Raw genomic sequence first — 14,490 nt, forward strand, 5'->3', positions numbered from 1 at the left:
TGTTGCAATTCTGCAATGAACACTATAAAATCAATTCACTATTTGATATTTTCCCATCCATATATTTTTTAAAAAAAACTACTAATTGGTATAGCCAAACAAAAGAAAATTACATGTTACAGAAAAGTCATTGTGTTTCATGGATCAACTGAGTCAGAGGAGGAGTGTCAGTCAAATCACATTTACTACACTAAGTGTCTTTTAATTGCTGTTCCCATCTTCTTCCCTTTTTCTGTATGCTTTATTTAACAATTGTATTTCTTCCTGATAACCATCTCTCTCCATATGCTGCTTTTTACTATTCTGCCTATGAGCTTCAACAGTGTCTGGAATTGATATGTTAATATCGCTGTCAGGATTGTTTGATGGTATAAAGAGAGAGTAAGAAGCAGTTTCTCCTAAATCACAAGAAACAAACCTGTTTTCCTTCCGTGAATAACGCAAGGATGGGGACCTGACCTGAGTGGAGGACTGGCTGATATTACTGATGATTGATACAGTATCCATGGCCTCTTCATTGTCGCAAATTTCAAGAACTTCCAAATGAATTTTAACATTTGTGTCTGCAAATGTTGTCGGAGACTCTTCAGGGTTTGGCTCATGGCCAACACTCTTTGATCGATATACTTCAATTTTCTTTGACATGGGTGTTATTTTTTGCCCTTCAGTGCTTACCTCGTAGGTAGATAATGAGAGAGTTTTCCCTGTGGGTGCATGGAGAGATACAGTCCCTTGAAATGCACACAGAGGAATAGCTAAGGCCCCACCTGAGCGCTGGAAAGAAACAGAATTGCCATTATTTAATGTTCATTCCTGAAGACACATTCCATTTCAAATAAGCCAATTATGCCTAGTTGATCAGCCTGTTTTTACTGCTGTACATTTGCTCTAGAAACACTTTAGAAGCCTGGTATTTCAATCAACAGTAGGATTGTTTAAAAGGTGAAAACAACAGATGCTTTAAAGTGAGCAAAGCGCTTTATGATACATTTTAATATAAAAAGGCAAGGCCATTATCACAAGAGTGATTGACTCAGTTATGTGCACGGACACAAAGTGATTTCATTATAAGATTCCTGTAGGATTCAAATTTCATCAAAGCCTGGTCCACATGAGGATCAGGACTGTGCTAGCTCTGAACACATTTAAACACCCTTGACAATGGGAGGTTCTGTCAGTTTCCCAAGCTAGTATGACCAGTGATTTGGGATTGAGGGGGAGAAAATGAGCAATAATGGTGGGAAGGGTACTAGATAAACTATGCTAACTGGCACTCCCTCACACAGATTTATAACAGAACTAACTTGTTTACAGAGAAATTGTATTAGAACCCTGCTAGCAAATACCCTGCTTCAGCATGGTTGTACAATAGTAAAAACTGTTCTGCTCCGACAATCCACTCTCACTCCCTCCCCACACACACCAGAGGCACAGTCAGAACACTAAAACCATTTGAACGTAAACTCCATTGCAGCCCTGACCTACCATATGTAATGCTGCAGCTTCGAAGTCTTAGCATTTGTATTTTAGTTCCTACAGAAAAAAGCCTCTCCAAAAGTTACACACCTGCCAAGAATGTGTTATTGCAGGCATTGCAAAGAGAATTAACTGAAAAGGTCTGCGTGAAAAGGACTAGAATAAGAATTTCAGCACTGTTATATGGGTGGTAGGAGCATAGTCCTGGCAGTGGTCACAGCAGTAGCTTCAGTCCCAGAAAAACTACAAATGGCTGAGCTATAAAGGCCAGTTTTCCCTGAAAGGCTTCTCTGCCTCCTGCTCCCCAGCAGATCTGCAAAATTTGGGCCTTGCATGTCTCCTGAGGGACAGTGGTCAGCACCCCTAATTAGCTGCCTGCCAAGGCTGGAGGAGCTGTACCCAAGGGCAGACTGCAAAGGCAGTGGTTCCCTACCTTTTCAGTACCACAGCACACTTCAATGTGACAAACAATTCCACAGTACACCCACTTTTTTCAGCTGAATTGATGGCTCATAAACATCACATTTACTATGACTGTGGTCTTACTAGAGAGGTTTGCAACATAGTGGCTACGTCTACACGTGAAGCCTACATCGAAATAGCTTATTTCGATGTAGCAACATCAAAATAGGCTATTTCGATGAATAACGTCTACACGTCCTCCAGGGCTGGCAACTTCGATGTTCAACTTCGATGTTGCGCGGCACCACATTGAAATAGGCGCTGCGAGGGAACGTCTACATGCCACAGTAGCACACATCGAAATAAGGGTGCCAGGCACAGCTGCAGACAGGGTCACAGGGCGGACTAAACAGCAAGCCGCTCCCTTAAAGGGCCCCTCCCAGACACAGTTGCACTAAACAACACAAAATACACAGAGCTGACAACTGGTTGCAGACCCTGTGCCTGCAGCATGGATCCCCAGCTGCCGCAGCAGCAGCCAGAAGCCCTGGGCTAAGGGCTGCTGCCCACGGTGACCATAGAGCCCCGCAGGGGCTGGAGAGAGAGCGTCTCTCAACCCCTCAGCTGATGGTCGCCATGGCCGACCCCGCTATTTCGAAGTTGCGGGACGCGCAACGACTACATGGTCCCTACTTCGACGTTGAACGTCGAAGTAGGGCGCTATTCCTATCCCCTCATGGGGTTAGCGACTTCGACGTCTCGCCGCCTAACATCGAAGTTAACTTCAAAATAGCGCCCGGCGCGTGTAGCCCTGACAGGCGCTATTTCAAAGTTAGTGCCGCTACTTCGAAGTAGCGTGCACGTGTAGACACGGCTAGTAACACATACAACAAGCTAAACAAGGATCCAATTCATTAATGTTTCAAACCCACCACAGACTACTCTATCTTAGACAGCGAGCACAGACACATTTTCAAAATCTGCTCAATGCCATGCTAGGGATGTTGAGTAAACGAGTAACTACTGAAAGCAGGATCCCCTCCCCACCAGCCCATTGGAACCAGGACGTGGCATGTAAACTGCATCTCAGCTCCAATATGCTCCTGCCTTCCCTCCCTCTTGCCCCAGCAGGGTGGGAGGCTGGGCTCCCTGCCTGCTCATTTCGGCTTGGAAGCAGCATTTCAGCTGCCTCCCAGAACAAATGGGGTCCTGTGGAGTTGGCATTTCCCCTCACGGTGACTCTGCAAAGAGCTACCACAGAGGGGGGCAGGAACTGATGAAATTTCATGGCACTCTTGGATAGTTCTCATGGCACACTGGTTGAAAACCCCTGGTCTAAGGCAGTAGAATGCTTACCAACTTTGTGGTGGGCCACCCAGGTAGAAGAATAGATTAGGATGTGGGGCAGAGAAGATCAGTGACACCCTGGAGAGCTGCAGAGCCCAAATCCACACCCCCAGACACTCTGCCTATGTCTAAACTACAGTGACCTGTCAACAGAACTTAATGTTGAAAGAGAGAGTCCAGCAAACCTTCTGGCAACAGACTGCATCCACACACAAAAGTAGGTCAAAAGAGCAATCCACTCTGTTCACAGAGAGCGGCCAGACTGCTCAGCTACTCTCTCAACAGAATGGCCGACCGGAAGCTCAGCAAACAGGGCTGACCGGTGAACCGAAAGCTCTGTCCATCAACAGAGGGCCCCCCCCGAGTGTTACTGCTTTTATGTCAACAGAAACTGTCGACAAAGGCATTATCCCTCATCTCAGAGAGGCAGAACACTGTCACGGAAGTGCTGAGTTTTGTTGACAGACTGTCGACAAACTACATTTTGTGTGTAGATGCTCCACGAGTTTCATTGATAAAACCCCAATTTTGTCAACAAAATTCTCCAGTGTTGACGTAGCCTTAGGCTATGCCTGTGTAGCTGCCCACAGGCAGACTGGAACCTGGGAAGCTTAGTGCATAAGCCTCTACAGTTTGAGCTAAAAGTCAGCTGGCTCTCATCTAAGACTGCAGAAGACACTCATTCTTTCTCTGTGTAAGAGGTCTAAGTGCCCTTCAATAGGGCACCTAAGTGTCCTAACTGGAGTTGGAAGGTATAACTTCCAGGCTGAGCTGATGTACCTGCATCAGCTTTGAGCTAGCAACCTAAAAACAGAAGTACGACCCTGGTGGCACAAGCTGTGGGAGGAGCTAGTCACCCAGAGTATGGATCTAAGGTCCTGAGTGGAGTATACTTGGGATGGGGGCTTGTCTCTCTTGCCGCAATGGCTACACTTCTATTTTTACATGCCAGCTCAGTCAGAACTAATGTGGGTATTTCTACTTGGGCTGGAAATGACACTGTTGAGTTGCAGGGCTGACAGAACTCCAGTGTCTGCCATGTCTACAGGTGAGGCCTCAGGTACTTCTTTGAGAGTCACCCAGCTTTCCTCTCTGCTCATGTTGTGGGTCTAAGGTAGCTAGCTACAGGAACAGCCACTGTATACAGGACCTGAAGGTTCATGAAGCAAACCACCAGCCCCAGCTCCTCTCCTCTGTACCCCTTCCTCTCCCGCCACTCCAGTGCAGTAGTCTTAGCTTTCTGGTAAACTGAGGCATGGGAAGGGAATGAAGGTAACCAGAGGAGGAAGCAAGAGGAGAAGAATCAGCCAAAAGGCAGCTAGAAATAAACAGAAAAGAAAAAGCCTGACAAAGAAGGGGAAAAAAGCCCAAACAGAAAACCAGGAATGGAGAAAGGAAATGGATAGAAAAAAAGAAAACAGCAGCAAATTTGTAAAGCTGCAGTACAAGTTTGTAAGGCAGGTGGAGTGGGGAGAGGACTCTTTCCCACTATGCCTTTCCAAGAGAGGGTTTCAACATGGGGCTGGATGGAAAGGATGTAAGGCCAGCAGTATTTTGCTCAGAGTAGCACTCTAGTTCCTCAGTTTGAAAAAATACAGGCCTTCACTGCATCAGTTAGAGGGACACTCTCTCAGCACATGCTAGCAGAGGGGTAATATTCTCTCTCAAAGCTAACTACTAACTTCTCTCTCTCTCTGTCTCACACACATGCAACTGGCTATGTCTACACAGCATTCCGCTTCGGTAGGGGAATGCAAATGAGTAAGATTGAAAATGCAAATGAAGCACGGATTTACATATCTTGCATCTCATTTTCATATTCTTGTGCAATTGCACTTCCAGAAGAGGCTTTTCTGGAAGCAAAAACAGCCGTGTAGATGGGGTTCCTTCAGAAACAAAGCCCGTTTCTGAAAGAACCCTTCTTCCTGAAACAAAATCAGAAGGGTTCTTTCAAAAATAGGTCTTGTTTTCAGAGCAACCCCATCAATATGGCTATTTTTGCTTCTGGAAAAGCCTCTTGCAGAAGATGATCACATGAGAATATGCAAATGACATATGAGATATGTAAATCCATGTTTCATCTGCATTTTCGATCTCGCTTATTTGCATTCTGCTTCCGAAAGCGGAATGCAGTGTAGTCGCAGTCACACAGAGAGTTATACAGCAAACAGAAAACAAGGAATGAAAGACTGACGTTAGCTAAAATAAAATACCTGGCAGCATGGACCTGTATTGGGATTACTTGGGAACTGAAAGAGGACTGCTCTATTTTGATTGGTCCTGATTTTCATCTCCTTTACCAGTTGCACTTAGCAAATCTTTAGTATCATTGATTTAGTGGATGGATGTGAAGGGTAAATTTGCTCATTAGACAGTAAGGAAGGCAATTATTTTCAGATTATTAAGGGAAAGATCTTGTGATGGAACGTTTTAGAGTGAGTCAGGAGCATTATAGAGCTGCCATGTTGCTAATCAAGTTCTATGAATCCTTAGCACAGATATGAAAAGGCTTCACAAGAAAGGAAAAGAAAAGAAAAGAAAAGAAAAGAAAAGAAAAATGGGCTCATATTCTGAAAGCGACTCTTACTAGACTCAGGTCTCTTCCATGCTTGGACAAAGACAGTAGCCTGAAAAGATGATTTGCCCTACTAGACATTGGCATGCCCTGCTGGAAGGAAATAAAAATAATATCTGACTTTTTAATAGGTTTGCAAGAGAAAGAACTATTAAGAACTATCCCTGTTGAAGAGGCAGCTGATGTTCTGTGCCTGGGTCCAGTTTTTCATTCTATCTATAAGTGAGTAAAAGCCAGATTAAGTTCTCAGTGTAAACCTGAAACCACACAGAGGGCAGAAAAGGTGTGCCCTGCAGCAAGCAGTAGAGGATAGGGGGCTAGAGAGTGAAATGATTCAGAAATTCATTTTCAAATAACTGATAAGACTTAGGACTCAGTTCTCAGTCCTGGTTCCAGCTGCTTTCTTCATGCTGTGCAGGTTCTGGGGCTGCCCCATTTAAAGTTCTCTGTTCAATGGTCAGTTAGTGTCTGGAAGCTAATCTGGTTCAGTATCTGTAGTACTTTCTGAAAAAACCCACTTAGGCTGTGAAGGACATCTGGAGTGTATGAGAAAACAAGATCAATAAGGACTGAACATTCTAGCACCTAGGAAATGCAAGGTTAGAGTCTAATTTTAGATATTTCGGATTTATAAAATTGGATGTCTAAAAGACAGAGTATATCCGAGGCCATCCGTTTAAGTTCTTTCTTGAACAGAATGAGTAATGGCTGCTGCCATAGCTCTCACAGCTCTTTCTGCATAGTTCATTTTTGAGTAAGAGATCAACATTCATATTAAGTAGCCAATTTGTTTATGCCAAATTTATACTCTTCCTGTTGTTCAGTGAACAACATAATTTAGATAGTTACATCATAATTTAGCCATGTATTAATGGCTCATATATACTGTTAATTTTCTTAGTCACACACAGAAATTTAAAGCATAAACTCAAAAATTGCCACTTGAACAGCTGATACCTATCCCCTGCCTGCTACAACAGAGCCAATATTAATTAAACAAACATGTTAAACAATGCAAACTATTATGAAAAAAAACCCAAATCAACCTAATACTAAATAAAGTTAATAGGCCCCCCATTGTCCCGTAAACTATTATTAGGTGTGTGCTAATAAAGCTGGGGGAGAAAATGCTTCCCCTATCCCAGTAACATTTTTGAGATTTCAAACATTTTTCCCCTTCCCAATCAGGATGCAACGTTGAAATCTCAAAATATGTTGTCAAGTGAAAAAACATTAAAATAAATTGGTCTGGCAGTCAATTGAAAGAGTTCATTTTGATAACATTGAATGTAGACATTCCAAAATTAACTGTAAGCCATTCAGATTTCAAAATGAAATGCCATTGTGAGCCAAAATCCAGAATTTATTCTGAAATGCTGAAGGGGGATGGTTTGACTGTTTCAAAACTTGTTTGCATTTGTTTTCAAAAAGGAAATTTATCAAAACTGGTCCTCGCCTGAAGTTTCACTTTTGATAAATTACCTTTTTTTTTTCAACCAAAACACACAAAAATTCTTCACCTGCTCTAGTTATTAACCACATCCCAGAACATTCTGGGCTATGACAAGCTATATAAATATTTTACTGTGTCTGTCTGTGTTACAGTTGTACCAATGACTCCTCTTAAATCATAAGAGCAATTACCACAAATTTGGTATGCAGCTTCTTCTTACCGTAACTTAAACCAAGGTCAAGGCTTTGTTGTGCCTGGAAAGTGGGAAATTAATGAAATCTCCCAGGATTTCTCAGAACATGGAAAGGGAGGGGGCAGAAGAAGGAGGAAGGAAAAATGTGAGGAAAACAGACAGGAGGAACATGATACTTAGAGTAGTCACTGGGGGCATATGTAGCACCAAGAGAGAGGCCAGCAGAGCTAGAGTTCCACCATCTTGCTGGCCACAAAGTCTGCCCTGCTCAAACCTAGAGCCTACCCCTTTCCCCCACGGAGAGCCTACAGGACACGGAGGGGCCTTTTGGAGGGAGGGCAGCCCCCAACACCCTGCAGGCCGTGGGAGGGGGTGATGGAGGCCAGATGCAGCCCCAGGAACTGCACTCCACCCAGACAGCCTGCAGACCATGTGGGAGCAGCTATAGGGGAGCATCCCACTGAAACCTGCCCCCGCCGCCACAGACAAGGCAGCCCCATGGAGGCCCTTCTGCACTTCCCACCCGCTGCCTTGAGCTCCCATCAACCCTCTGCCCTAAGCTACCTACCCTTGCCCCTCCTCATATCTGACCCCTCACTCCTGCCTTCATTGTTCTTCATTTTTGAAAAATACTATCATTGACAAAACCATACATTTTTCATTTATTTGCAGAAAAATACTTCATTTAAAGACCTGAGCAATGCCGGGTACACCTGCTAGTATACATATAAAAGCAACACCTGTAAACTGCACAAGAAGATTTGGGCATTGGGATTCCATGTTCATACTGACTGACCACATTAAAGAGTTGTGCTTCTGGGCTCTACACTAGTGAAACTTGGTCAGCAAGTGTAGGGTGTATTACTGTAGTCTTGCCTGGAAGTGACAGGGCCACAAAGGAGAACTAAAAGGTCACCTAGAGTGACCGCAGCTCCCTGACTAGCCACAGACGATGAAAACCCTCTAAGCAGATGATCTTTGAACGCTTGTAGAATCTAGTACCCAATTAACCTCCTGAGTTAGCACAAGGCCATTCATCTTCTATTTAGGTCTCAGTAATGCAAATAAGATCTGACACTCGTTCATGTAGACTTGCTGGTAACTGGAAATGCACTGAACAGTGTGAGCTCCTGGTTAAAGTTTATTGTGCATTCGCATCTCTTACACAGGCTGGTTAGCTTGTGTTGCACACTTCATGCATGACTGATACACCACAGTAAGCATTATATGTCACATACCATATTTAATATAAGAAAGGACTTGGAATAGGAAGAACTTTGTTAGTTCTGCAAAACAGAAGATCACATATAGGTCTTGTCTACACCCTGTAAACCTGAAATAACTCCACTGACTTGTGTGGAGCTACTTTGGATATAAACTGGTGTGAATAAGAGCAAAATATGACCGTATTTTCTATTAAGCTTAATTCTTTAAGGTATCCTTTCCCTACAAGGATGTAACATTAAATAGTGTATCTTGTCGTTGTTTGTCTACATGAAGGTGGTATTCCATCACTGGCTGCTAATTTTATTGATCTAAATGTGTCCATTTCTTCTCCTTCAGCACCTCTAACTATTCCAATATTAAGTACAGTACTTGGAATATGACTTCTCTCCCAAAACATGACAGATTCTGGTACATTCTGTGGCAGAATTTTGCCTTCTACAGCTTTGTAAACCCCAAATGTATGTTTTTTTACATTTTGATTATGTCTTTTAATGCAATTTTAATTTAAAACATTAGGAGCAGAAGGCTGTCTGAGTAACTCAGGAATGGACTCCCATTTATTCTAGTCAGGTTCGTTTACCACCTTCACTGTGTTATCTGAGTGAAACAATAGTATCTGCAACTATACCAGGGATATGATTCATTTTTAATACAATTAAAATTGAAAGTGATTCATTATTGTTTTTCTGAATAATCTGCAAAGGCATTCTTCACAAGCCTAAAATGTTTTTGGAGGAACATTGCCTCATTTCATCTCTTTCAACATTCCTTCCTCCCTCCTTCTTACACTGCAATACTACACTTAAAAATAAAGAGTATGGTTTCTAAAATAAATTTAAAATTCAGATTCCTCCCACACAGTACATACTATACCTCCACTTTTAAGAGCATAATTATAAAGGTTCCTTAACTAAGGAATAGTAAACCATGCTAGTCTTTAAAGTGCTACTTGACTGCTTTTTGTTTTGCTACTGATAGTCTGATTGCCTTGATCATCCTCAGTGAGCCAGCATTTTGAAGATGTCTTGACTTAATGCATCATCTGTGTGAATGCATCACGGAATTATGCGTTTGCATTGGGGTGAACAGCAAATAGAAATTAAAAAGCCCTCTGTTGCAAGTGAAAACGCTTTTTCGTATCCATGGTATATGAGACATATAACAGCATATTAGATTCATATGAAAGTAGCATATTCTGCTAGAGTAACGTTTAGAATATTGAGTACCAGTTCTTTAGGTCTAACTCTGTGTTGGATATACCATGAGTTGGTATAATATAATAGAGGTGGGCTACAGAAGCCTAATCTTCATGTGTACATAACAACATGCTGTCACTACCAGTCTTTTTTTATTGTAACTCTTGAGGCCAAATGGATACTTGAATTAATTTAAGATGACCTAGTCCCGTGTGGTAACAAGTGTCTCTTTCAAAAGTTTCTCATCACTTTCAACTCCCACTGTAACTGATGGGAGGGAAGGATGCTCTGGCCTTTGAGGATCAGACACATACAGTGCAGTATCTCATGAGGGCTGTAAAACAGGGCAAGAGACCTGGTCTTTGCTTCACAAAGAAGAATTTGACTAGCAGTATGTACACTGCACATTACCTCAGTCAAGTTTGTTTTCTACTGCAGTGTAAGTGATTTAATCTAAAAAAAGAAACCCAAAAGTTGTTAATATTTTAAATGTATTATTTCTGCATCTGTGAAACATTCAATTTAGTCAAAATTAAAGATTTTGGGCCCAAATCCATCAGCACAAGTCACATTAACTTCTCCAGGATTTCCTGGCATATAGAATCAGGCCATTATTTCCTGTTTTTACTCCATGAATGGTGTACTTTTCCATCATGTCTCACTGCAGGGCTTTTCATCTGTGTGAATTCCTGTCTGCAATAGCCGTAGGCAGTCTTGTCTGTTAGAATCTAGGGCAGCCTTTTCACTGGAGGACTACATGTACCAGTACATTCTTTTTAAGCAGAAGAAATGGGAAGTTACAGTGGAGTAAATAACAGACATATTCATACCTCACATACTATTGTGTGTGAGTCACTCTGAACAAAAGAAGCACTGCAGAATCATTGCAACAAATCCTTTGTTGTTACTATAAGTCACACAGTGTAGTCTATTATGTTTGTGGAAACACTCCTCCCTGCACAAGGCAGGTGGGATCCCCCCCCAACTCCCGCTCACAAACAGAGTGAGCTAAATTCTCCCTTCTCTTCCAGCTACTTTGTGCTACTCAGGCAGGAGCTGATCTTAGCTCACCAGCTGAATTCTTGCAAGTTGTAGAGCTCTCAGACAGGCTCAGAGAGTCATAGACAGCTCTAAACCCACCACCCCATGAAGCCTTGGACGAGGTGCAGTGGTGGTCCACCAATATATTCAGCTGGCACATGTCCAAGCTGTTGATATAAGTTAGAACTGCTCTAACACTAATACTCTAGGACTGCTTCAGATTCACTGTGAGAAACACTCTCTGCTGGCTTCCTCTTGCTCCTGTGTTGAGCAGATCACAGTGAAGGAAAGAGTCTAGGGCCGAGTCTTATCCACCTACCATACACAAAGAAAGCCAAGAGTGAAAGCATGCTAGCTGTGTGAGGTACGTAGCTCACTTACAGTGGAGCTAAAATGAAATGGTGAGTCCTGCTCCCTAAAGTGTGAGTAAATTAATTGAAGTCAATGGGATTACTCCCAAGAGAACCCCCAGCTGCAGAAGAAACCCCTGAGTCTTAAATTGTTTGCATGCATCCTGCTGTGTGAACTGCAAGTCTCACTGCAGTGAAGCTCTATTTATGGAACGTAATCTGACATTCTCTCTGTAGTCTGAATTCACTAGAGGTCGAACCTTTGTAGTCCGGCACTGTTGGGACCTGACTAGTGCTGAACCAGAAAATTTGCCAAACCATGAGGGGTCAATATTGTCTAGCAGCATTGCCAATTCTTTCTCTGCTTACAGGGCTCTTAACAGACACTTAGGGGTAAATGAAAGCTGAAAAGCATAGGACACTGAGAGCCAGGACCATAGGAAATTTGGCCACAGCCATGATAAGTGGACATCTGGCTAACAGAAATCATGCCAGACCATGGATGTTGCCAGATGAGAGAGTGCTAGACTAGGGAGTTTCAACCTGTAGAAGATTTGCCTGAATAGGAGCTAATGAATCAGATCCATAATAAAAGTGTTTGGGGGCAGGGGATATTGGCATCTTCTGTTGTATTTCCCTTTGCAAATTGGCAGAAAGCAAACTGATTCAGTTTATCCAGAAATATTGGTTATGCACCCATGAAAGAGTAATAAAGGGATTTTAACTTGCAAATATATAGTTAAGGGACATTGACATATCACCACACCCCCTGAAATAAGGCTGTTTCTGCAAAGTGTCAGGCACCACCAAAAAGGTTCTGTATGCCCTTAACACCCATTAATTTAAATGGGTGTCCCTGAGCCCATTGGAGGATTGGGCCCTCATAGTGAAGCAGTTAGTGTTCCTCAGCTAGATCCCACTATAATCAACTATCTACTGGGCTTCTTGTAAGAATTAGGTTTCATGTGCAAAATATTTCTGTTTAGAAGTGTGGATTGAGAGGAGATGACATATTTATTTCCCTAGAGGCAACCTAAGAAGAGAGGTTTAAAAAAATGTATTATACCTTAATTTCAGCTGGGAAATTTTCCTATGCATATTTGACATTTGGTATTGAACTGTACTGTGCTCATGCATGAGACCTGAAACTCTGTGGATCTGAAACTCTGCTGACTTGCACTATATGCAGTCATTTAAGCACATGCTTAACTCCTACAAAAAAGCATTTTGGGAAAGATTTGCTAGTAGGAACCACACAGCGGCAAAGAAAAAAATCCTGAATGTCCTTATGGATTACAAATACACTGTGTCCAGAGAATAAAGGCAAATCAACTCCAAGAGTGTACCTTTAGCCAGCTAATGCTTGTGTGAGCATCCGCCTTGCGCTAAAGGCAGAGAAAAAGTGTTCTGCAACACAACAGGGGTTGAATGAGGATTTAAATAATTTCGACTCAGTTGGATGAGTGAGATAAAAATGCAGCAATATTGCCACCCCAGCCCCAAGCATTCAAAAAAGTATGAATTATGTCCCTGCCTCCGTCAATCATGATGTTTGCATAAGAAACAGGGATTAAAAAAATACATTTTGGGTTCTTTTTATTTCTGCTCTGGTTTGGCAGTCTAGGTTCACGTTTTCAAGCTTTTTTGCCATGATCTAAGGGCTAGAAATGGCTATTTCTTCAAAAATAATAGAAGACATTAAAATATTAAAGGCAAAATTATTCAGCATAAGAATGAAATTTGATTTTATCCTCATTGTGTATTTTGTTTATCTGTAGTCTGTATTTTTTCATCCCCATTTTGAGGAAATTTGCACATCTACACACAATGGGAAGTGATAAGACTTGGCTATCATAAATATTTATTCATACAAGTGTAAACTCTGCTTCACGCTGGAGCAGAGATCACATCACAGTTCACCAATCCAGTGTTTCTTATTCCTTCAGAAAGCAGGAGCACTGCTAGTCTCAAAATTCTCACCTCAAGAGAGATGAGAGCGCTCTGTGCCATACCCATACCTGTTTATCAGCTTGGGTGTGAATACATATTTCTGACGGGAGAATCATACAATGAGACTATGATGCTACTGAACAGATGCTATTTAGAAGTGGCTTCTTTAGGTTCCAGGTAGAACTAAACTAAGATCTCAGTTGCACAAATGCAAATCTACAGTAATTCTATTCACTTCAGATGCTGATGAGAAGCTATTCTATCATAAGTGTCAGAGAGGTAAGCGAGTTAGTCTGCATCTTTAAAAAGAAGAAGTCCTGTAGCACCTTATAGACTAACAGACTTTGGAACATAAGCTTTCGTGGGCAAAGACCTGCATCATCAGAAGTGGGTCTTTGCCCATGAAAGCTCATGCTCCAAAATATCTGGTAGTCTATAAGATGCCACAGGACTTCTTGTTAGCCTATCACATTACAGAAGAGAAGGCCACACGTGCAGTTTCTTGCGATATACTCCATCCTTTGACATCTTATTCTCATAGCTAAGTAACTCCAGGGTTTGCTTCCCTCAAGACCACTTCCTCTCCCTTTTCAATGCCACATGAACAGAGTAGAGTCTGCAGCTAGCCTGGAGACAGACGCAATCAAAACAACAGAACAAGATTTTCACCTTTGACCAGCATTAGGTAACTAGGGAATAGTCAGACAAAAATTAAGCCAGGCTTGGAAGCACACTTGTTAGAAACACAGAAAACAAGCAGTTCTATAGCACCTCAAAGATTAACATGTTTATTTATTAACTAATGAGCTTTTGTGGGTAACACCACCATCTTCAAATTTTCAGACTGGAGTAGATAATAAGAATCCAGGTTTTATATGGGGTGGGAGGGGAGGAAGGAAGGAGGAAAAAAAAGAGGGGACGGGGGGATCACCTGTCATTAATAGAACCAGTGGAAGAAGTAAATTAGGTGGGATGGGTGTCATTCCTATGAATATCAAAGGTGGGAAAACTGCCCTTGTAAGATAATTGAGATCTCTGTTAAACTGGAGGTTAAATGTGTCAAACTGGCAAATGCATTCCAATTCAGATGTCTCGCTCTGTAATCTTGTGGTAAAATTCTTTTGTAGAAGAATGGCTACTTTTAAATCTTTTATTGAATGTCCATGGAAGCTAATGTGTGTTCCCATTCCTGGTGTTGGATTTATGTCCATTCATCTTTTGTCATAGATACTGTCCACTTTGTCTAACGTACACGGCGGAGGGGCATTGCTGGCACATGA

General features: G+C 42.1%; 1 protein-coding gene across 1 annotated transcript in view; it reads right to left on the bottom strand.

Annotated features, from left to right (window-relative positions):
* Positions 1-201: 201 nt before the first annotated feature.
* The window catches only part of GPR149 (G protein-coupled receptor 149), a 49,378-nt gene continuing 35,089 nt past the window's right edge, over positions 202-14,490 (bottom strand). The window contains exon 4 of the mRNA XM_075004628.1: positions 202-774. Within this exon, the coding sequence (XP_074860729.1) occupies positions 202-774 (573 nt within the window). The remainder of the gene's footprint in view (positions 775-14,490) is intronic.

The sequence above is a fragment of the Carettochelys insculpta genome, chromosome 10 (assembly GCF_033958435.1).
Source record: "Carettochelys insculpta isolate YL-2023 chromosome 10, ASM3395843v1, whole genome shotgun sequence".
Taxonomy (NCBI): Eukaryota; Metazoa; Chordata; order Testudines; family Carettochelyidae; genus Carettochelys; species Carettochelys insculpta.